At 42.1% G+C, this 21693-nt stretch overlaps 2 protein-coding genes across 2 annotated transcripts; one reads left to right on the top strand and one right to left on the bottom strand.

Annotated features, from left to right (window-relative positions):
• The first annotated feature begins 2615 nt into the window (after positions 1 to 2615).
• Positions 2616 to 4106, top strand: LOC115692171 (uncharacterized). The gene is made up of 3 exons (XM_030618933.2): positions 2616 to 2918; positions 3078 to 3725; positions 4098 to 4106. The coding sequence occupies exons 1-3, from the start codon at positions 2616 to 2618 to the stop codon at positions 4104 to 4106; spliced, it is 960 nt and encodes a 319-aa protein (XP_030474793.2).
• A 16735-nt stretch (positions 4107 to 20841) lies between these two features.
• LOC115664831 (uncharacterized) lies at positions 20842 to 21339 on the bottom strand. The gene is made up of 2 exons (XM_056302585.1): positions 21151 to 21339; positions 20842 to 21045 (listed from the first exon to the last, which is right to left on the bottom strand). Exons 1-2 carry the CDS (start codon positions 21337 to 21339, stop codon positions 20842 to 20844), a joined length of 393 nt encoding a protein of 130 aa, XP_056158560.1.
• Between the last annotated feature and the right edge of the window lie 354 nt (positions 21340 to 21693).

Genomic DNA, 21693 nt, shown 5'->3' with positions numbered 1-21693 from the left:
CCTTCAAACCTGGTTTGTGCCCACCTCCTGCTTGGTGAAATGCCACAATGAGCATGGGGCTAAATCTCACCGTTTCGACGTTGTGCCCGCCGGAGTAGTGGCCGGCGCCGGTGCCGGCCAGTTCAGCTTGACTGAATCGGCCTGAACTGGACCGGTCCGGTTCGCTCCTTTGCGTGGATTTTTCAATAAAAAATAAAAAAAAAATCATAAATTCATAAAAATTAGAAAATTTAGAAAATCTCTAAAAAAATTTCAAAAATTCAATAAAAATTTCAGAAAATTCAATTTTTTTAGAAATTAAGAAAAATTCACAAAAATTTTCTAAAAAAAATTTCATAAAAATCCAAAAATTTCAAGAAAATCATAAAAAATCGAAAATTTTAGAAAATCCATCAAAATCTAAAAAATTCTTAGAAAATTCATAAAAATGAGAAAAATTTAGAAAATTTTTAAAAATTTGAAGAAATCCCAAAATCCCATAAAAATTTTGAAAAAATTTTCAGAAAATAAAAAATCCGACTTAAAAAAAAATCAAAAGCTTCAAAAATTCACAGAATAACCCAAAAACATTGTGGGCAACCTTTACAAGTGAAATTATAATTTTTAGAGGTGCCTAAACGACATTTTTAGAAAATCTTTGGTTTATGTGTTTTTTACCCCTAAAAAACCCTAAAACTCTAAAACAACACACATCACTAAATGAATAAGCCTTTAGGGTTTTACTAGGGTTTGGGTATTTTGAATTGATTTTCATTTTAGAGACTCAAATTAGGATTGTTTTGTTTGATTGCAATTGATTGTGTTTCTTATGTTGATTGATTGAGCTATCATGTTTAGCATGTTTAGTATTAGTTGATAGACCTCAAAAACTCGTGTAACACCTTAGACACATTATATCGTTTTAGGTACTGAAAGGGAGTTAAGGATCTCAATTTGGGATCATTAGCGTAACCAAGTCCCCGTATTCAGAATCTCTAGTTCGCAGAATCGTGGTATTTCTCCCGTACCCCAATTAGGTTTCTAGTCAACCTACCAATAATGACTAGTGGCGACTCCAAATCAAAAAACCTAGATTGAATAGAATGATAAGAAAATCACAACCCGCTGTCACATGAGGTATGGTCTGGGAGAGACCCCCTGTTTGTCTAGTGATGGGATGTATGTGGGACGTATGGGCGAAATATTCGCATCGGACCTTAGTAGCCCATTCGGGGGCAATTTCCCCATTCGCGACAAATGGAAGTACCTCCTTAGCATGCCTCAAAAGGCACGGTGCGATAGGCTTGTCGACTCCACTGGGGAAACTTAAGAATTCTAAGTGGAATTAGGCCTAGATAGAGCAATATGCATGTTTTTTGTGCTCGCGCAAAGATCCCATGTACGTCTCACTAATGATCGTGTTAAATGATTTTGTAGGTGGGAGGTATAAGGGGTGTTGTCTTTGTTGACTTTTGTCTTGCAAGATGCTGTTGGGATTGAATGTGATTTGATTGAATTTTGAAGTGCTGTTTGGTTATTAAATTGCTATGCATGCCTTTAAATTGTTTTAGCATTACACCATTCGCACATACCACCCGTGGCCCAACCCCGGCAACATTGAGGATTAGCCTTAGGAGGTATGTGTTTAGGCGAAACTATGAGCCGATTGCTCATGGGATCATTTAAATGCAATACTAATCACCAAGATGGAATAATATTCCATTACTTTAGGCCGATTGCCTATTGGAATGGAATCCCTTGTCCATTAAGGTGGTGGCCTCGAGCCTTTAGCATATCCTTCCCCTTTTAGGTGTCAAAATCTCACTTGTTGTATCTGTATGTCTTTGTGGTTGGTTTACCTAAAATCATATAAAAATGTTCCGGTGAGTAAGTATCGTTCCATTCCTTTCTCTTTCAATTATGCAAGTTAGTTGACACAATTTGAATAAAATGCCTAAATGATAATCAATGGTTGATCTAAATGCTCTTTTTGTACTAGAATGAATGATTAGGGAAACATGCTCCATTTGACCATTTTTTTTTTAGATAGAATATATAGGTCCATGACGAATTTTCAATGTAATTCGAGTGATGATGTGTCCAAACTATGACATGTATAATTTAATGAACCGAATGTTCATTTTGATGTATTCAAAATTGTAAACCATAGGCTAGGCCTTTATGGTCTAAATGGAGCATGACAAAAGGGCATTTGCATCAAACACTGATTCCATCCTCATTTTCAAGTATATACTCTTTTAAAGCTTAAATGAATTAAATGTGACATTTGTATCACTTTCTGAGTATGTAAATGTACCTTCATTTTACCCTAAAAGGACATATGATTGAAATGGAGGCATTAAAATTAATTGGTAATCCATAGTGACTGATAAAAACTTTCTTTTGAATGCTTTAGATCAAACATGGGGAAATTAGATATATAAGTCATTCCAGTCCCTCGAAAGGAGCTTTTGACATGGTGGGGAAATATGATCAAAGACAACCAGGTTTATGTCAGAGAGAGACTTGGATAACTATCTGAACTTATCAACCTTAAACTTCAAGTGAGCTTAATTCAGGCGTTAGCCCATTATTGGGAAGTTACCACTGCGACATTCTAACTTGGAGAACACGAAATGGTGCCAATGTTAGAAGAGTATAAAGCTACCATTGGGATTGATTTCAAATCAAGAATCATAGAACCCCCGATTGGATTAAAGCCTGCAAGTGTGATAGCTGAATTCCTCAACTTGAAGACTTCTCAAGTGGAAAAGCTGATTAAGTCAAATACTGGGAGATTCTCCTTATCCTTTCTAATGGCAAAGTACTCCAAATTGCCAAAGGAAACTGGGAATATTTCTGCGAAGGTTTTCATTCTTGCTTTCTTTGGGTTTTTCTTATTCCCTATATCAAGAACCGGGTTGAATCCTCTAGTTGCAGTAATTGCTAGGCAAGCCTGCCTAAGGTAGGACTTCTCCAATATGCTTTTAGCGAAAACTATCATCTCTTTGAACAAGTACCAAAGCCAAGAGAAAGGTGTACTCCAAGCTTCAGCCGGATTGCTTTCTATATGGTTCGTTTCACATATTCAACCTTAGGAACGACACATGCGCATTCAAGAAATTTGTTCAGCCGTCAATCCTATTGAGAGGTACCTTAAAATCCAAGAGAAACTACCCAAATACTTCTTCCATGAATGGGCTAACTTCATCAGGGCCTTGACTCCCGACCAGTTCCAATGGAGGATCAAGTGGCCAAAGATAGTCAAAGCTCGGATTACTTGTCAAGAAGGCAATTTGGTGCCATTGCTTGGTTTGAATGGTGGAACCACCTATTGCCCATTAAGAATTGTGCGACAATTTGGAATGATTCAATACATACCACCTGGTTGGCATCCCGAGGAGTTCACATTCGCGATACCACAAGGATCCCTACCGGAAGAAGAAAGTAGAAAGTTGCAAAAAAGAGTTGATAAAATTATCGATTCTTTAAAGAGATCAACTGAGCAAATGGTGAAATGGCCCGAAGATTTGAAAGGAGAGATGAAGCTCTACTTAGCATCCAATGAATACATAAAGTGGTTGAAAGCTAAGCGTCCAATTGACATTGAACCGTATATACCATTGAGTGTTACCATTAACCTCGATGAGCCATATGTCCCAGAGTACATTATGCCGAATACACCTGGTGTGGAGCCATATATTCTTGAAGAAGTTGTGATCGGTGTAGAAGAATGGGAAGCACGGGTTAAAGAATGGGATGGATATGAAAGGGCTGAAGCTACCTTAGCCAGGAAGAAGCCTAGACTTGCTTAAGCTAGTTTCCCCATTTTGATTTGAAGAGTGGTAACACAAACTTTCAAAATTGAAACAATTGCTTGATGAATAAGAGTTTGATGAAATTTTAAACACATTTTCGAAAAAAGAAAGTCACCATGGATTATAATTCTTTGAATTATATGATTGCTTGGGAAAGACATTGATAAAAGTTTTATACAAGGCTAAGACTTGTATGAAAGTTCTTATCCTTGTTAATCACAAGAAAAACCATACAATTTAAAGGATATACGATTTCATGTTTGTTTCATCATGCTAACACCTTATCTTTCTATAAAGCAGGTAACATAGCAACGGAAGAAAGAAGAATCCAAATCCGAACTCGTTCACAAACTAAAATGGCGGAAGAAGAAACTCGTACCTGACTAGCTGAAGTTGAGAACCAAATGACTCAAATGGCCGCCATGATGGCAGAAATGAAAGCTTTTATCATTGCTTCACGAGGATCTTATCCTACCACTCCTAATGCTGGAACTTCCAATGCTACGGAAACTCCTATTGAAGAACTAGTTAGAAGTAAAGAACAAGTCCAAGAGAATCCTTCGTAAGCTACCTCTGAAGTAGTAAATTTGGAAGAAGAGGATCTAGCTAAGAGGATATCTAAAGTGAAAGATGAGGAAGAGTCCAAAAGATTGGCCAAAATTGAAGAATGTTTGGCGAGTCAGGGATATGAACTACAAAAATTCGATAAATTCTCACCGTATACGAAAGTAGTTGTTTCGAAAAATTACAAGAAACAAGAGTGAGTATGATGGAACTGGTTGTCCCAAAAGCCATTTAAAGTACTATCTCCCCAAGATTGCGAGATATTTAGACAACACGCCACTTCTCATTAGCACGTTTCAAGATAGCTTGAAAGGAGCGGCCCTAGCATGATACACCGCACTTGACATAGAAGATTTCACGGAATGAGATCATTTGGCTGGAAAATTTCTCTGCCAATATAAATTTAATGTTGAAGTACTCCCAACTAGGGAAGATCTTGTCAGAATGGAGAAACGAAAGAATGAAGGGTTTCGAGCTTATGCCCAGAGATGGAAAGCTGTCGCTTCGCAAGTAAAACCTGCCATAAGTGAGGATGAGCTTATTGAACTCTTCTTGAAATCGTTGCCAATTGAATATTACGACAAGCTACATGTGTCAGGCTGTCAAATATTCACCATGTTGGTAAAAGTAGGTGAAAGGATCCAGTGGGGATTGAAAGAGAAGAAAGTTCAAGAAACGACAACACGGAGGTCTTATCCTAGGAGAAAAGACAAAGAGCCCGTTCGTGAGGTAGCTATGGTGTCTAGCCCGAACACTCATCAGATGCCATTTCCGAAGCAATCCAACACCGCCTGGAAGAACCCAAGGCAGTTTGAGCTAAAGAAAAGGCCTGTAAGGCAATTCACACTTTTACCGCGACCCCTATCAAAGTTATTACCAATGCTTCTAGAAAGGCATTTGGTGGCAAAAGAGGTGCCCGGAGACAATCCTACAAGGTATACTTGGTATGATGAATCAAAAACCTGTGTACCACATGGGAGAAAGGGGACATGGCGTAGATAATTGTCCCACTCTAAAATACAAGGTTCAGCAGCTCATCGATAAGAAGATACTTAGCTTTCAAGAGCCCGAACCAAACATACATCAGAATCCTCTTCCTGAGCATAATGTGGTAAACATGATTCGGGATGAAGAAGAAATAATTAGGTCTGATGATGAAGATGAATATGAAGCCAAGCTGAAAACTGCTTGATTAGGGGATGCCCGTTTTCGTCATGAAGCACTTCTAAAAGGAGAAATTGTAAACAACTTGGGAGAAGACTTTGGTAAGTATAACTTCCAAGTGAAATATACCCCACCACCATGGGCATTTAAGGATGAAGTAATTGTGCCCAATGGTTGGGGCGGTATGGATGATGAGCTGAATCATGAGAATAAAATTTCATTCGAAGACAAAACGGATCAATATGAAAAAGAGAAGGAAAGGATCCGTCAGGGTGAAAAACATTTTACCCAAGAATCACTCAAGCAGGGTGAAACTGTGGACCTACTTGGTCAAGATAGTGGCAAATATAACTACCACGTCAAATACACCCCACCTCCATGGGCATTTAAAAATGAGGTTATCATGCTTGACGGATGGGGCGGTTCGGACGCGGTTTCAATTAACAAATTAAGTTTTGAGGAAAAGGAATATCGAAAAGAGAAAAAGAAGAAAAAGACTAGCCGAGACGATAGGCGGTTCGTGCATAAAGCATGGAAGTAAGGTGAAGTTCTGGACTTCTTGGGTCAAGATAGTGGCCGGTACAATTATCGTGTCAAAATACACACCCCCTTTCTAGGCTTTTAAGAATGAAATAATCACATCTGATGGTTGGGGTGGAATGGATGTAGATGAAGCCGACAAGAGCATAGTGTCCATGGTCACACCATTTCTAATCAAACTTGATGAAGTGGATAAGTATGAGGAAGAAAAAGGTCATGTTGAACTAATTACCATTCAACTTTCAATTGATCGGCTAGTGATCGAAGAAAATGAGGCACAGCCTGTGATCATTACTTTGCCTCCAAAAGAAAAGTTTGATACTAAGCGCGTGCCTTGAGATTACGCACCTAAAGAAGTTGATGCCATAACTCGATCGGGAAGGTGCTACGTCCTAAAGGAGGGTGAACATGAGAAAAAAGGTGTAACCGAGGAAGATGTGAAGCAGTTGCTGTCAGTCATGAAAACAAGCTAGTATGAAGTAATAGAGCAGCTAAGGAAGATGCCGGCATAGATTTCCTTGCTAGATCTCTTTAAAACCTCAGAAAGTCATAAAATGGTGCCTATGAAACTTCTTAATGAAGTACATGTCCTGGAAACAATCAACGAAGTGCAGTTGGAGGATTTCGTTGGCATTATTCTTTTGAAACATCATATCACTTTCTCTGATGAAGATTTCCCGATGGGTGGACGTTCACACAACAAGGCCCTATACATTGCCGTTAGATGCCGGGGCAAAGAAATATCACATGTGTTGGTTGATAATGGCTATGCACTTAATTTGTGTCCTCTAAGCACGCTGCATCGCTTGGGGATCAGTGAAGAATTTATTAAACCTTCTAAGGTAATTGTTTGTTCATTCGACGGAATGAAGAAAGATGTTATTGGCAATATCGAGCTTGAGGTAAATATAGGCCCTGTGCCCTTCTTAATTGATTTTCATGATTGTGTCAAAGATTTTCACATTTTTGTATTCGGGTTAATAGGTTTTTATTCAATTTGATGTCCTAATGACCTGATTAGGCAAAATTGATGCCAAAATTGAATTACCCACTTCTGATTAACCCTAGAAATGATAGCCTCATATTTCAACAATTTCATATTGGGCACGATTCGCAATTTGGGTTCAAAATTCTTAATTTTCAATCGAATTTTGGGGATTTTTTTTATTTTTATGTCAAATTGTGCAATTGGACCGACCATTATGTAATTCAAGGTCCTAGAATCATTTGTTGTGAAGACACTATGACTTAAAAATGACTAGAAAAAATTTAATTGCATTTTTGGTTCAATTTCGAGTTTAATTTTGCCCAATTTTGGGAAAAACATATACCCGATTGGGATTTTTCAAAATTGATAGTGCATTCATGAAATTGGATTTAAAATAAGACTAATGACTATTTTTATGGAATTTTCTGATTCCATTTGCTATTTTTCTTGATTTTCTCACTTATTTTTATTAAAAGAAATTAAAGAAAAATGCCGAAAAATGCTAAAAAATTAAAGAGCAAGAGATGTGTTGAGGATCCAAGGACCGAGTGATCGGCATCTTCTTCGGCGAGAAAGTGCCGACAAATCGGCTCCGATTGAGGTCTTCCACATCTGGTGAACCTGTGACGAAGATGATCATCTAGGTTTGAAAATGAGTCTCGGCCGGCGCGTCCAGAGCTTTTCCGGCGAAGCTGAGGCCATTTACTAGAAGCCGGAGTATCCAGAAAGAACTCTACGGCTACCAATAAGCGTAACAACTTCGTTTGATCTCTCGACGAAGCAGGTAAAAATCTATCACAGTCACAATTTTTCTAGATTTCCAGAAAATGAGTTTTAATTCAAGATTAACACTTACGCGATTTCCTTGTTGATTCGTAGTTCTTTGATGTCTAAAACAAGTTTTTAATCACATTTTCCATTGCTTGATTACATTTTGGGTGATTAAACTTGCATTTGATCGAGTCGGCCGACATTGAAACCCCTCGCCGGAGCTCGGAGGTCCTCGCCAGAGCTTCTTTTCGGCTATAAGCCGTCCAAGTTAGACTCCCTAGACTCTCTTTGTCGATTTTATATTGATTGGGATCGATCTAGACGGCTAGGACGATTGGAATCAAGGTTTATATTCTGGAAAATCCATGTCGAAACAGTTTACAAGTTAGGGTTTTTGGACCGATTTTTTCACTGGCCGGCGAACGTCCGGCGGCAATCTGATTGGGCTAGATCGGTACCGAAACATATGAACTTGATGATGGTGCAATCAGAACGGCGAGATAGTCGCCGGATTCCGTTCCAAAGTCACAGCCTTGATAATGTTCAAGTCAAAATCGTGCACACCACTTGCTCGAAAAAATACCTCAGTGAAGAAGGCCAAAAACGGTGCCGTTTTGGCAGCGTGCCCGCCGGAGAAGACGATCGGCACCGGCGCCGGTGACATCCGGTTTCGCCAAGCCGAATCGGGTCGAACCTGGCCGGTCTGGTTCATTTCCCGGCGGGAAAATTTAAAAAATAATAATAATAAATAAATAAATTCACAAAAAAAATTAAAAAAATTCAGAAAAACAGAAAATTCATAAAAAAATTTAGAAAATTCATGAAAATTCCAAAATTTTCAGAAAATTCATAAAAATTCAGAAAATACAAATAAAAAATAAATTTTTTTAAAAATCAATAAAAAATTAAAAATTTGGAAAATTCATAAAAATTTTCAGAAAATCATAAAAAATCAATTCTCGGTCAATAAAATTTCCGAAAAAAAAAATCAAAATTTTTAAAAATTCACAGTATGGTCCAAAAACATCGTGGCCAACCCTAAAAAGTGAGATTTGAATTTTTGAAAGTGCCCAAGTGGCATTTTTAGAAAATCCCAAATTCAGGGGTTATAACCCCTAAAAAACCCTAAAACCCTAAAAAATGTGAATCATGAAATGAATAAGCTTTTAGAGCTTCGTTAGGGTTTGAGTGTTTTGATTGATTTTCATTTTTAGAGACCATTTAGGATTGATTGATCTGATTGACTTCGATTGTGCATTTAATACTTGTTTGGTTCTTTCTGCGATTAGAATGGATAGAATTAGTGAGTAAACCTCGGAAATTCGCATGACACGTTAGACATCGTATCGTTCTTAGGTACCGAAAGGGGCGTTAGGGATCTTGATTCGGGATCAATAACGTAACCAAGTCCCTGTACTCAGAATCTCTGGTTCATAGAATTGTGGTATTTCTCCCGTACTTCGATTAGGTTTTTAGTCTACCTACCAATAATGACTAGTGGCGACTCAAAAATCACAAATCTAGATTAAATAAGAAATCACCTTCCGCTGTCACGTGAGGTATGGTCTGGGATAAACCCTTACACGAAAATACCTCCTTAGCGCGCAAATCACGAAAGCCCAAAAGAAAAAGCGCGGTGTGACATCCGGCTAAACCAATTGTCGGTAGACCAGTATGAGGCAAAGTTTGCCGAGCTGTCCAAATATGCGCCGAGGTTGGTTGAAGACCCGGTTGATAAGGCAAGAAAGTTTAGGGATGGGTTAAAACCAAAGATCAAAGATCAACTTGTGCCCCTAAATTTGAAAAAACTATGATGAGTTGTACGAGAGGGCATAGTTAATAGAGAGGAACTTGGCTGAGAGGACAATCGCGTCTGGATCGCGGTTTGTTCTAAACAAGGATAATCATCGGTTTGGGAAGAAACCAATGACAGGAAGTAGGCTCCCTGTCCCTCCTAACTGGAAAGGTGGTGTGAAGAAGTCAGCATCTAATCAAAACGGTATGTACCGCTTTTGCCGTAGGAACCATGGATCAGCCTCGTGTCCTATGAGTACGGGAGCGTGCTTTGGATGTGGCTAGCACGGCCACCACATTAGGGACTGTCCGCGCCAAGCCACGGGAGCGCAAGGACCAGTGCAGCAAGTAGGACAGCTTGCGAGGAACGCCCCGCCAAACTAGTTGAACCGACCCCAAGTTCAAGGTAGGGTCTATGCTATCACAAGGAAGGAGGCGGAGGATTCGCCCACCGTAATTATAGGTACGGTCTCATTACACGACCATATTGCTTATGCTTTGTTTGATCCTAGAGTTACGCATTCGTTTGTGGCTAAGCAATTTGTGGAGCCAGTGGGGTTAAGTCCGAAAACACTAGGAGTGGTTTATAGTATTTCTACCCCTTTAAAGTATAGCGTAGTGTCTGCAATAGGTTGTGCTGGTTGTAAATTATGTATTGGTGGTCGTGAGGACATCATAGATTTAATTATCTTGACGATGTTTGACTTCGATGTGATTATTGAAATGGATTTGCTCATGAAGCAACGAGCTACAGTAAACTGTTATCGTAAAACGATTCAGTTTGAGCCTTTAGGGAGTGTTGGGTTTGAGTTTATCAGGAATCGAGGAGGACCATCAATTCCTTTGATCTCGTCACTTGAAATTACTCGGTTGTTGGATGAGGGTTGCCAAGGCTATTTAGCAACTGTGGTTGACACTTTGGTAGAGGAACCGAGGATGCAAGATATTGTTGTAGTGCGAGAGTTTTCGAATGTTTTTCCTGAAGAATTTCCTGTGTTACCCCCAGAAAGAGAAGTAGAATTCGTGATTAAGTTAGCCCTTGGTACGGAATCAATTTCTAAGTCACCTTACAGAATGGCATTGTTGGAACTGAAGTAGTTAAAGGTTCAGATGTAGGAGTTGTTAGACAAAGGATTTATTCATCTTAGTGCATCACCTTGGGGAGCGCCAGCTCTGTTTTTAAGGAAGAAGGATGGTTAGTTGCGCCTTTGCATTGACTATCGGCAGCTCGATTAGGTGACGGTTAAGAATAAGTATCCGTTATCGAGGATAGACGATTTGTTTGACCAACTTCAAGGAGCTTCGGTGTTTTCGAAGATAGACCTGAGGACGGGTTATCACCAGTTGAGGATTAGAAAGGAAGATATACCGAATACGGCATTTCGGACCCGCTATGGACATTATGAGTTTACCGTGATGCTGCTTGGTCAGACAAATACGCCTACAGCTTTTATGGACTTGATGAACAGGGTATTCAAGGAATATTTGGACAAGTTCGTGATTGTGTTCATCGACGACATTCTGGTGTATTCAAGGAGTCTAGAGGAACACGAACAACACTTGAGGACAGTGTTGCAAACCCTTCGAGACCACAAGTTGTATGCCAAGTTTAGCAAGTGCGAGTTTTGGTTAACTCGAGTAGCTTTTCTTGGACACGTGATTTCTAGGGAAGGAATTTCAGTAGATCCGGCTAAGATTGAAGCGGTTATGAATTGGCCTAAACCAACGATGGTAACTGAAGTTCGAAGTTTCTTGGGATTGACTAGCTATTATAGGAGGTTCGTGGAAAATTTTTCTGCTATAGCCATGTCCTTGACGTGATTACTGAAAAAGGACACAAAGTTTGAATGGACGGATAAGTGTGAGCGTTGTTTTCAAGAGCTTAAGCAGAAGCTAACTACTGCGCCTGTTTTACCATTACCGTCTGGCTCGGGGGGTTATGAGATTTACAATGACGCGTCATATAAAGGATTGGGATGTGTCTTAATGCAGCATGAAAGAGTTTTGGCATATGCGTCTCGACAATTAAGACCGCACTAATTGAATTACCCGATGCTCAACTTGGAGTTAGCGGCGATCATTTTCGCACTTAAGATTTAGAGGCATTATTTGTGCAGGGAAAGGTTTCATATTTATATGGATCACCAGAGCCTGAAGTATTTGTTCTTGCAAAAGGAATTGAACATGAGGTAGCGCAGATGGATGGAGCTGCTTAAGGAGTATGACTGCGATATTTTATACCATCCTGGTATGACTGCACTAAGTCGGAAGTCCTCGATTGCGCATATGATAGTTTAAGAGTGGATTTTACTTGAAGGAATTCGGGACTCGAATTTCAAGTTCGAGGTAGTCACCTCTCGAGTTTAATGGCTACTCTCAGAATTGAGCCCGAAGTGCAAATCAGGATTAAAGTAGCGTAACCTTCGGATTCGGAACTGCAAAAGATTTTGCAAATGGATGCAACTAAAAGAAAACCTGACTTTCAAGTATCTGAGGATGGGATCTTGAAGCTTCATGGACGGTTGTGCGTGCCCAATGATGAAAGACTCAAGGAGGAAATTTTAGCACAAGCTCACCGTAGTAACTATAGTATTCATCCGGGCAGCACGAAGATGTATCAAAATTTGCGCCAATATTATTGGTGGAATGGCATGAAGGGGGATATTGCCAAGCATGTGGCTAGATATTTAACATGTCAACAGGTGAAGGCCCAGCATTGTAAGCCTGGCGGATTGCTGCAACCGCTGGAAATACCATAATGGAAATGTGAGCATATCACGATGGATTCCATGATGTGTCTACCGAGGAGCCAAAGAGGTAATGATTCTATCTGGGTCGTGGTGGTTAGACTCACGAAGTCTGCTCATTTCATTTCGGTGCGAAAGGACTTTGCCATGGACAAGTATGGTGAGTTATTTGTAAGGCATATAGTTCGTCTTCATGGTGTGCCTATAACGATCACGTCGAATCGAGATCCTAAGTTCACCGCCACATTCTGGAAGAGTCTTCAAGGCACCATGGGAACAAAGCTGCAGTATAGCACTGCTTTTCATCCACAGACAGATGGACAATTCGAGAGAACAATTCAGACTCTCGAGGATATGCTGCGAGCCTGTGTTCTGGATTTCAAAGGAAGTTGGGAAGAGCAACTACATCTTGTTGAGTTCGCGTACAACAACAGTTATTAGCAAAGTATTAGAATGGCACCTTTCGAGGCGTTGTATGGCAGACCCTGTAGGACTCCTGTCTATTGGAATGAAGTTGGAGAACGAAAGATTATGGGACCCGAGTTGGTGCAATAGTCGTCAAATGCTGTTAAAGTTATCAGGGATAGGCTAAGAACGGCCCAAAGTCACTAGAAAAGTTATGCAGATAGGCGACGTAGACCATTGGAGTTTCAAGTCGGAGATCATGTGTTCCTCAAGGTATCACTAATGCAAGGAACGTCGAGTTTTGGCAAGAAAGGCAAGCTAAGCCCTAGATAAGTGGGACCGTTCAAGATTTTAGAGCAAATTAGATCGTTGGCGTATCGCCTAGCTTTGCCGCCAAGGTTGGCTCAGATACATGATGTGTTCCACGTGTCCATGCTAAGAAAGTATGAATCGGATCCGACCCACGTTCTGAACTACGAAGAGATAGACGTGGACGACAGAATATCGTACGTGAAAAGACCAATGAAGATTCAGGATCGAAAGGAGCAGGTACTACGAAACATGATGATTCCTCTAGTCAAAGTTGTGTGGCAACACCATGGCAACGAGGGAGCCACGTGGGAAAGTGAAGAGATAATGAGGCACTAGTACACCTTTCTTTTTGAGGAATCATATGTAAATTCAAATTTCGAAGACAAAATTTCTGTAAGGGGAGAAGAATTGTGATATCCTGAAAATTCGACCTAATTTAGTGATTTATGAAATGGTGATTTCCTCGACGCTCTATTAGTTAATTCTCGTCCTGACCTGATCACTTAGGGAATACTAACCAAAAGGGAAAGGCTACTGAGGATTTGTTCCTAAAAGCCGCCCGTTAGTTCGATATGAACTATAGTTGCGATTGATCGATTTCAGTCACAAATTATGATCCGATTTTGAGTGTCGAATGCTCAAATATTTTACATCCGAACCATAGGACGTCGCCTCATAATTTTACGAGTTTTCCGTAGAAAATTTCAATTTCGAAAAAAGATCGAAGAATCGAAAATTTGACGCGAAAAGTGGAAGTGAACCGAGCAAAGCCCGTTGGACCTCGCGCTCGAGGGGGCCGGCCATCAAGGCCCGATAAGATTAAGTTGGTCCACAATTGGTATGCGGGCCGAGGGTATAGTGGTAAATTGAGAGGCCATAATTTGAGATATTGCAAAAAGAAAAGAGAAAATGGTGGGAAGATTTTTTGGTGGGGATAATCATATCTCCTTTCTCTCTCTCTCTCCCCTTCCCCCATTGGCTTTCCCCCCACACGACTGACTCCCCCACCGACTCCCCACCCACTCCTCTTTTTCCTTTTCTTCTTCTTGACTTTTCCTTCGCTGCTGCTATTCTTCCGCTTCTATTTCTTTTCTTCGGCTTTTACTTCTGCTAGCTTATGCTGCTTCTCGGCTCCCCCATTTCAACCTCCCAGACCAGACCCTCCTCGCCGGACCAGCCACCGCTGAGGGCTGCTCCACCTCGCCGTCACACCACTACCACCCCAACTTTTCCCCTAACCGAGCAGCACCGCCTCAGTTGCCCAGAAACTCTCCGGTGTCGGCTGTTTTCCAACCGAGTTGTCACGTCCTGACCCAGAATCATGATTGATGCTTATGACCCGAACGGAACCATGACTCGCGATAATGTATTAGTGCGTCCCGTTCATTTTTACTCAATCAAATGCGCACGCGGAAGCAATTAAAAATAAACGAGATAACAGGAGTGATATAAGCAAACAACGCACGTTATTTTTACATGATACGTGCTTATTTCATCAAGCCCTAACAAGCCACACTTATATTTTACATGCCCATTTCAAGGGCGATGCCGCAAAAGCCAAATATCGAACAACAAAACTTTGGCTTGGGTTCCTAGCTTCACTATGGCTTCTCGTTCCTCTCGCTCCTCCCGCTCCTCCCGCTACTCGTTCGCCTGGCCATCTCATGCCCCACCCCTGGCTTGCCCTGGAGCTGGCCCGTCCATGCCAGTGAATGGACCGTTGAACCCACGTAGGGGTCCAACCCATTCTCCATTGGCCAAACGGTACCAAGCCACGTGCACATGAGGGACCAACTCCTCTTGGCCCTCATCCACCATTACGTACGTGGTGATTCTACGATAGGCTCGGCCTTCACGGGCATCAATGAGCATGAGCAGCTCCGCTCTCATCTCGATAGGATTTTCGAATTGGGTTGGGGGAGATGCCATGCTACGGACCTGAAAAGAGGAAAACAACGGGAGTGAGTCGGGGAGACTCAATAAGTGAAAACACTAATATCAAGCGAGGACGAGACAATCGCCGTTCACATAAGTCGACTCTTACCGTACCGGTATCGATGGCAAATTAATAGCAAAGTTCATGCTATGAAACAACAAAACAAACATCAAACATGAGCGTCACACGTGAGCATCACTTGTCAAGAAAGAACAAACTATAATCGACCACGAAACTAAGAAACGGGCCAAGCAACTCATGTTACAACGTATCGCAACTTCCTTTCCCGATATTAGGGAATTCACTTACTCAACAACCACTAGAACACAAGAGACTAGAAGAAGAAAGTGGCTAGTGGCTTGGCTTGAGCACGGAACAAGCGTGATTTCGGGAAAAACGGAGCCTCGGGCGAGTCTCGGTTGTGCTTTTCTAGTTGACCGAACAAGCAAAGAGGTAGAACAAGGTTGGCTTGTGCTTCTTTGGGCATGGAGGAGGAAGGCAAGAAGGCAAAAGAGAAGATGATGGCTGGTTTTATGGGAGGGAGCTTCTCACGTGAGCTTCTTCTTGCTTTTTAAAGACAACAAGCTTGGAAAAGAAGCCAAGCATTAATGTGCATTAATGCACAAGAGCCAAAAGTCATGATGTATGGCAATTAAGGGCATTAAGTTTGATATCATCTCTTGGCTTCTCTCTCTCTCTCTCTCTCCCTCTCTCTTTCTTTCTTGGCCAAATGCCTCTCTCGGTTTCCTCCTTGGCTTGGTCGAATATCCTTGCTTTGTACCCCATAATTGATGACCATTGAGTCATCAATTGGCCTTTAATGCATGACACCAGCTCAGCTTGGTTAGAAATTATTGAGGGGACACCTAAGGGGGTCCAATTATGAAGGCCTTAAATGGCATTAAATAGCCTTAAATGAAGCCTTTGACCAAGTTTTTGACTTCTTTTCCTCAGCAAGTCTGAACCATGGGAGCCTTCCAAGCTTGCTGGTTCCACACAAAAACTTCTCGAGCCAATCGGTTTACACGAAACCGGCTATACGACACTACAATCATAATCCCGCATCATACTATTCTCCAAATTTTCGAGGGTTATCCATGCTTAGTAGAGCCGTTCAACTTGAGGTTCGGTGCGAGAACATCCTAAAAAATCATCTAACACAACCAAACCAAGGCCCAAGCAAAATGGAATAAGCCTAAGCAAACCAGGTTGCTGGGCGCATGGTCGGGTCTGACTGGACGCATGGCCTGGCACACTATCGGGCCATACGGGCATGCGACTGGGCCACACGGGTACATGGCCGGGCTGCACTGGCATTGAGCCGGGTTGTACGGGCGACATGCCGAGCACCATGCCGGCTGCACGTGCAAGGTGCCGAGCACCATGCCGGCTGCACGTGCAAGGTGCCGAGTACCATGCCGGCCACACGAGGACCGTGCCGAGCACCATGCCTGGTTACACGAGCGAGGGATTGGTCCGCGGCCAAACAAGCACAATGGCTCATGTATGGCACAATGACTCGTGGCCGATTCGCGATTGGTCTACATTCGAGTGTCAACGACCCATGGTTGACCCTCGGTTGTCATGTAGCCTCGTGGAATTCAGTACCCCGAAATTAACTCATGGTCATCCGGGATCGATGCATGGCCGTGCGTTATCACCCATGACCGATACATGCCGTTACCGGACTGATCCATAGTTATCAATGATCGTTCCACTAACGGCCCTTATGGTCGAAGGGTCACTCCACGATCATATTACCCTAATCATTTTGCGTAGTCAAGGAGTCATTCCACTGTCGATCCCTAGGCCAATTCATGGACAATCTTTCGATTGAACCATGACCAACTCTCAGTACACTCGCTCCGATCATATTGTCCGTTCCATTACCGACCTTCAGCTCAAATTACCCGCTCACTCATCGAATCTAGCCCTCGGCTCCTAGGCCCAAAATCAGGGATATCACAATTCTCCCCCTCTAATAAAATTTCATCCTCAAAATTTAAACACATACCTGGTTCCTCGAACAAATGCGGATACTGCCGCTTCATGATTTCCTCACCTTCCCAGGTAACTTCTTCTATGCCATGGTGTCGCCATAAGACCTTTACTATGGGAACAGTTTTATTTCTCAACACTTGCTCTTTACGATCCACGATCCGCACAGGCTCCTCAACATAGGACACTCTGCTGTCCAATTCAACCTCGTCGAAATTCAGCACATGTGCCGGATCGGGCTCATACTTTCTCAACATAGATATATGAAAAACATCATGCACCTGAGCAAGTTTCGGTGGCAACGCCAATCGATAAGTCAAATTCCCTATTCTTTCTAAAATTTCAAACGGTCCTATGTACCTGGGGCTGAGTTTGCCTTTCTTCCGAAAACGCGACACACCCTTCATGGGTGACACTTTAAGAAACACGTGGTTGCCTACTTGAAACTCTAGAAGCTTCCTCCATCTGTCAGCATAACCCTTCTGTCGGCTTTGGGCGATTCTCAACTTATTTCTAATCACTTGCACAACCTCGTTGGCGAGTTGGACTAGCTCTGACCCGTGACCTTCTTTTCCTCGACCTCATCCCAAGAGACTGGAGTTCTGCAAGCTCGACCGTATAATGCCTCGAATGGTGCCATTCCGATGATTTGCTGGTAACTGTTGTTGTATGCAAATTCTATGAGATGCAAATGGTCATCCCAACTTCCTTTAAAATCAACGACGCATGCTCGCAACATATCCTCAAGCGTTTGGATAGTTTTTTCTGTTTGACCATCCGTCTGCGGATGATAAGCTGTACTGTATTGCAACTTCGTTCCCATAGCGGTTTGGAGACTCCGCCAGAAAGTTGCTGTAAACTTCGGATCTCGATCGGATGTAATTGTTACTGGGACTCCGTGTAGTCGCACAATATGTCGAATGTATAACTCAGCATAACCTTCTAATGGAAGGTCCTTTTTTACTGGAAGAAAATGGGCTGATTTTGTCAAGCGATCAACAATAACCCATATTGAATCATGTCCTCTTTGACTTCTTGGCAATCCCATTACGAAATCTATCGTGATATGTTCCCACTTCCATTCTGGAATTTTCAACGGTTGCAATAATCCTCCAGGCTTGCAATGTTGAGCCTTAATTTGCTGACACGTCAAGCATTTAGCCACATGTTGGCTATGTTCGTCTTCATGCCAGTCCATCAGAAATGTTGTCGCAAATTCTGGTACATTTTGGTACTGCCTGGATGAATACTGTAATTGCTCTTGTGAGCTTCCGTCAAGATTTCTTCTTTCAGTTGGTCATCCTTCGGCATGCATAGGTGTCCATTAAACTTCAAGATTTCGTCATTAGTCATATGAAAAATGGAGTTCTTCTTTTCTGCTAACTCTTTTCGAACTTTTTGAATCTCCTGGTCTATTTATTGTAATGCCTTGACTTTCAATATGATGTCCAGCTCGATTCTGAGAGCAGCCAATAAGTTCTGATGATGTCCAACTTCAAGTTTGAAGTCCAAGTCCTACACTTCCTCGAGTAGGGTCCATTCCTTGACCATCAGATGTGCGATTGCAGATTTTCGACTAAGAGCATCGGCAACTTTGTTTGCTTTGCCAGGATGGTACAATATCTCACAGTTGTAGTCCTTGAGAAGTTCCATCCAACGTCGTTGCCTCATATTCAGCTCCTTCTGGGTGAATAAATATTTCAAACTTTGATGATCCGTATAAATAACAAATTGCTCCCCATATAAGTAGTGCCGCCAAATTTTCAAGGCGAACACAATCGTAGCAAGCTCCAAATCATGGGTTGGATAATTCAATTTGTATGGCCTCAATTGTCTCGAGGCATGAGCCACCACTTTGCCATCTTGCATTAGTACACAACCTAGCCCTTTGTGAGAGGCGTCGCTGTATATTTCAAATCCTCCTGGTCCTTTAGGTATAGTCAGAATAGGAGCAGTCGTCAGCCTTTGATTCAATTCTTGGAAACTTCGCTCACACTTGTTAGTCCATTCGAACTTCGTTTTTTTCTTTAGCAATCGCGTTAAGGGAACAGCGATGCTAGAGAATCGTTCCACGAACCTTCTATAGTATCCTGCCAAACCTAAGAAACTTCGAACTTCTATCACGGTCTTTGGTCTTGGTCAATTAATTACCGCTTCTATTTTGGATGGATCCACGGATATGCCGTCTCTCGAGATCACGTGGCCTAGAAACACCATGCGAGATAGCCAAAACTTGCACTTGCTGAATTTTGCATAAAGTGCGTGTTCCCTGAGCGTCTAAAGTACGAATCTTAGATGTTGTTCATGTTCTGCCGAAGTCCTCGAGTATACCAGGATGTCGTCAATGAAAACTATGACGAAACGATCCAAGTATGGCTTGAACACTCGGTTCATCAGGTCTATAAAAGCAGCTGGAGCATTCGTCAAGTCGAATGGCATAACGGTAAATTCATAATGGCCATAGCGGGTTCGGAACGCCATCTTTGGAATATCTTCTTTCTTTATCCTCAGCTGATGATATCCCGACCTTAAATCGATCTTGGAAAACACGGATGCTCCTTGGAGTTGACCAAATAAGTCATCGATTCTCGGCAGTGGGTACTTCTTTTTTATAGTAACCCTATTTAACTGCCGATAATCGATATAGAGTCGCAACGATCCGTCTTTCTTCTTCACGAACAATATGGGTGCACCCCAAGGAGATGCACTCGGACGGATGAAGCCTTTGTCCAGTAACTCTTGTAGTTGCACTTTTAATTCCTTCAACTCAGTCAAAGCCATCCGGTAGGGAGCTTTAGAAATAGGCTCAGTTCCAGGGACTACTTCAATAGAAAATTCTACTTCCCGTTCCGGAGGTAGACCTGGTAATTCCTTTGAAAAAACATCTAGGAATTCTTGTACCACTAGGATATCCTCCAACTTTGGTTCGTCTTCCTTTGATGTATTTTCTATTGTTGCTAGAAATCCTTGACAACCTTTCTGCAATAGTCGGGTTGCTTCTAAAGCAGAAATCAGAGGAGTAGAAGGTCCTCCTCCATTTCCCACAAATATATAGCAGGGACGATAAGGTGGATGAAACTGAATCACCTTGCTAGAACAGTCTATCTTGGCTCGCTGTTTACTAAGCCAGTCCATGCCTATGATAACATCAAAATCATACATGGCCAGTACCACTAGATGTATAATATCCGCCATTCCACCTATAATAATCTGACACCCTTGGCATCCTAGGGTAGTCTGCACTTTGTCTTTCATAAGAGTAGAAACACTAAGTGCATTTTCTAACGGTTTCATCTTAATTTTGGCCAGACGTACAAATTGCCTAGATACGAATGAATGTGTAGCTCCAGTATCAATTAACGCATATGCAGCATGATTATTGAGGAAAATCGTACCTGTAATCACTGCATCGGAGTTCTTCGCATCCTCTTGAGTAAGTGCATATATTCGTCCTTGTGCCGGAGGACGGTCGCCATTGTTAACACGAGGCTAAACTCCAGTTGATGCCGTCGTCTGCCTTTGTTGTGAAGGCATTCCTTGTCGCCGTTGCGGACAGTCCCTAACCATGTGACCTTGTTGGCCACACCCGAAGCATGCGCCCGTGCGCATTGGGCACGGAGTATTTCCATGTTGTCTTCCGCAAATAGAACAGGTGTCACCAGAAACAATAGTCACCTTTGGGAAACTTTGCTTTTTGTTGGGGACGAAAGGATACTTTCCTTTCATGAAAGATCTCTTGCCCGAGCGTTGATTTACCCGAGGAGCAAAATAAGGGGGCTTTGCCAGAGTCGCCGTCTCCAGCAAATCCTTCTCGATCAGTTGAGCTCATTCATATAACTCATTATAATCTTTCAGGTTTAAAGCTACCAGCTGACTCCGGATGTTAAGCTTGAGACCATCACGAAATCGCTTTGCCCTGTCGACTGGATTTTCAATAAGTCTAGGGGCGTACCTTGACAATTGGGCAAATTTTACCTCATACTGGTCCACCGTTAAGTTGGTCTGCTGGAGTTGCAAAAATTCTTTTACCTTTCGATCACGAGCACACTCAGAAAAATACTTTCCATTAAATGCTTCAACGAAGGCATTCTAGTTGACAGCCATATTTCCTGGGAACACGATTTCTTTCGTCACCTTCCACCAATGATTGGCATTACCCTGCAACTGGTATGTCGCCAAGGTCACTTTCTCTTTCTCAGAACATCTTAGAAGTTCAAAGGCTTTATGTAACTCATCTATCCAGGATTCCGCCTCTTCGGGATCTCCCATTCCAGCAAATTTCGGGGGTCGCAGCTTCAGGAATTGCTCGACCAATCCGTGCATCGTACGGTCACCATTCCCATTTTCGATTGCCGCTGCATTCTCAGCATTAGGCAGCCATTGCTGAACTTGTTGTCCCAGCAAATCTCCTACAGTCGCATGAGCTTGCAGAATTCCGTCTATTTAGGGATCTTGCTTCGACTTTCCTTTCAAGGTCGTGGTCAGGTCCTGAGCACTCATACTGCCGTTGGTATTCTACTAAGGCTTTCTACAACACAAGAATATGTCAGTGATCAAAAGCTTAACAACCAAAGGCCTACTTACCAACCAAGTACACAGACACACATAATCGCATGCGCGGGGCGTTTCCTGGCTAACTACCCCAACTTCAGCGCACCTTATCACTCCAGGTCTTTA

Source organism: Syzygium oleosum, unplaced genomic scaffold, assembly GCF_021117445.2.
Source record: "Syzygium oleosum isolate NSW1041296 unplaced genomic scaffold, Sole_v2.1 Sole_v2.24, whole genome shotgun sequence".
NCBI lineage: Eukaryota > Viridiplantae > Streptophyta > Magnoliopsida > Myrtales > Myrtaceae > Syzygium > Syzygium oleosum.
Note: the sequence above shows the minus strand (reverse complement) of the source record. Positions and strands in the feature narration are given on the sequence as shown.

What these genes read in the sequence shown, in the direction of transcription:
- LOC115664831 (XM_056302585.1), bottom strand. Translation starts at nt 21,339, where the DNA reads ATGCACGGATTGGTCGAGCAATTCCTGAAGCTGCGACCCCCGAAATTT. An exon ending in ATGCCAATCATTGGTGGAAG is followed by an intron (nt 21,046 to 21,150) that starts GTGACGAAAGAA and finishes CGTGATCGAAAG; the next exon opens with GTAAAAGAATTTTTGCAACT.
- LOC115692171 (XM_030618933.2), top strand. Translation starts at nt 2,616, where the DNA reads ATGGTGCCAATGTTAGAAGAGTATAAAGCTACCATTGGGATTGATTTC. An exon ending in GGTTGAATCCTCTAGTTGCA is followed by an intron (nt 2,919 to 3,077) that starts GTAATTGCTAGG and finishes ATTCAACCTTAG; the next exon opens with GAACGACACATGCGCATTCA.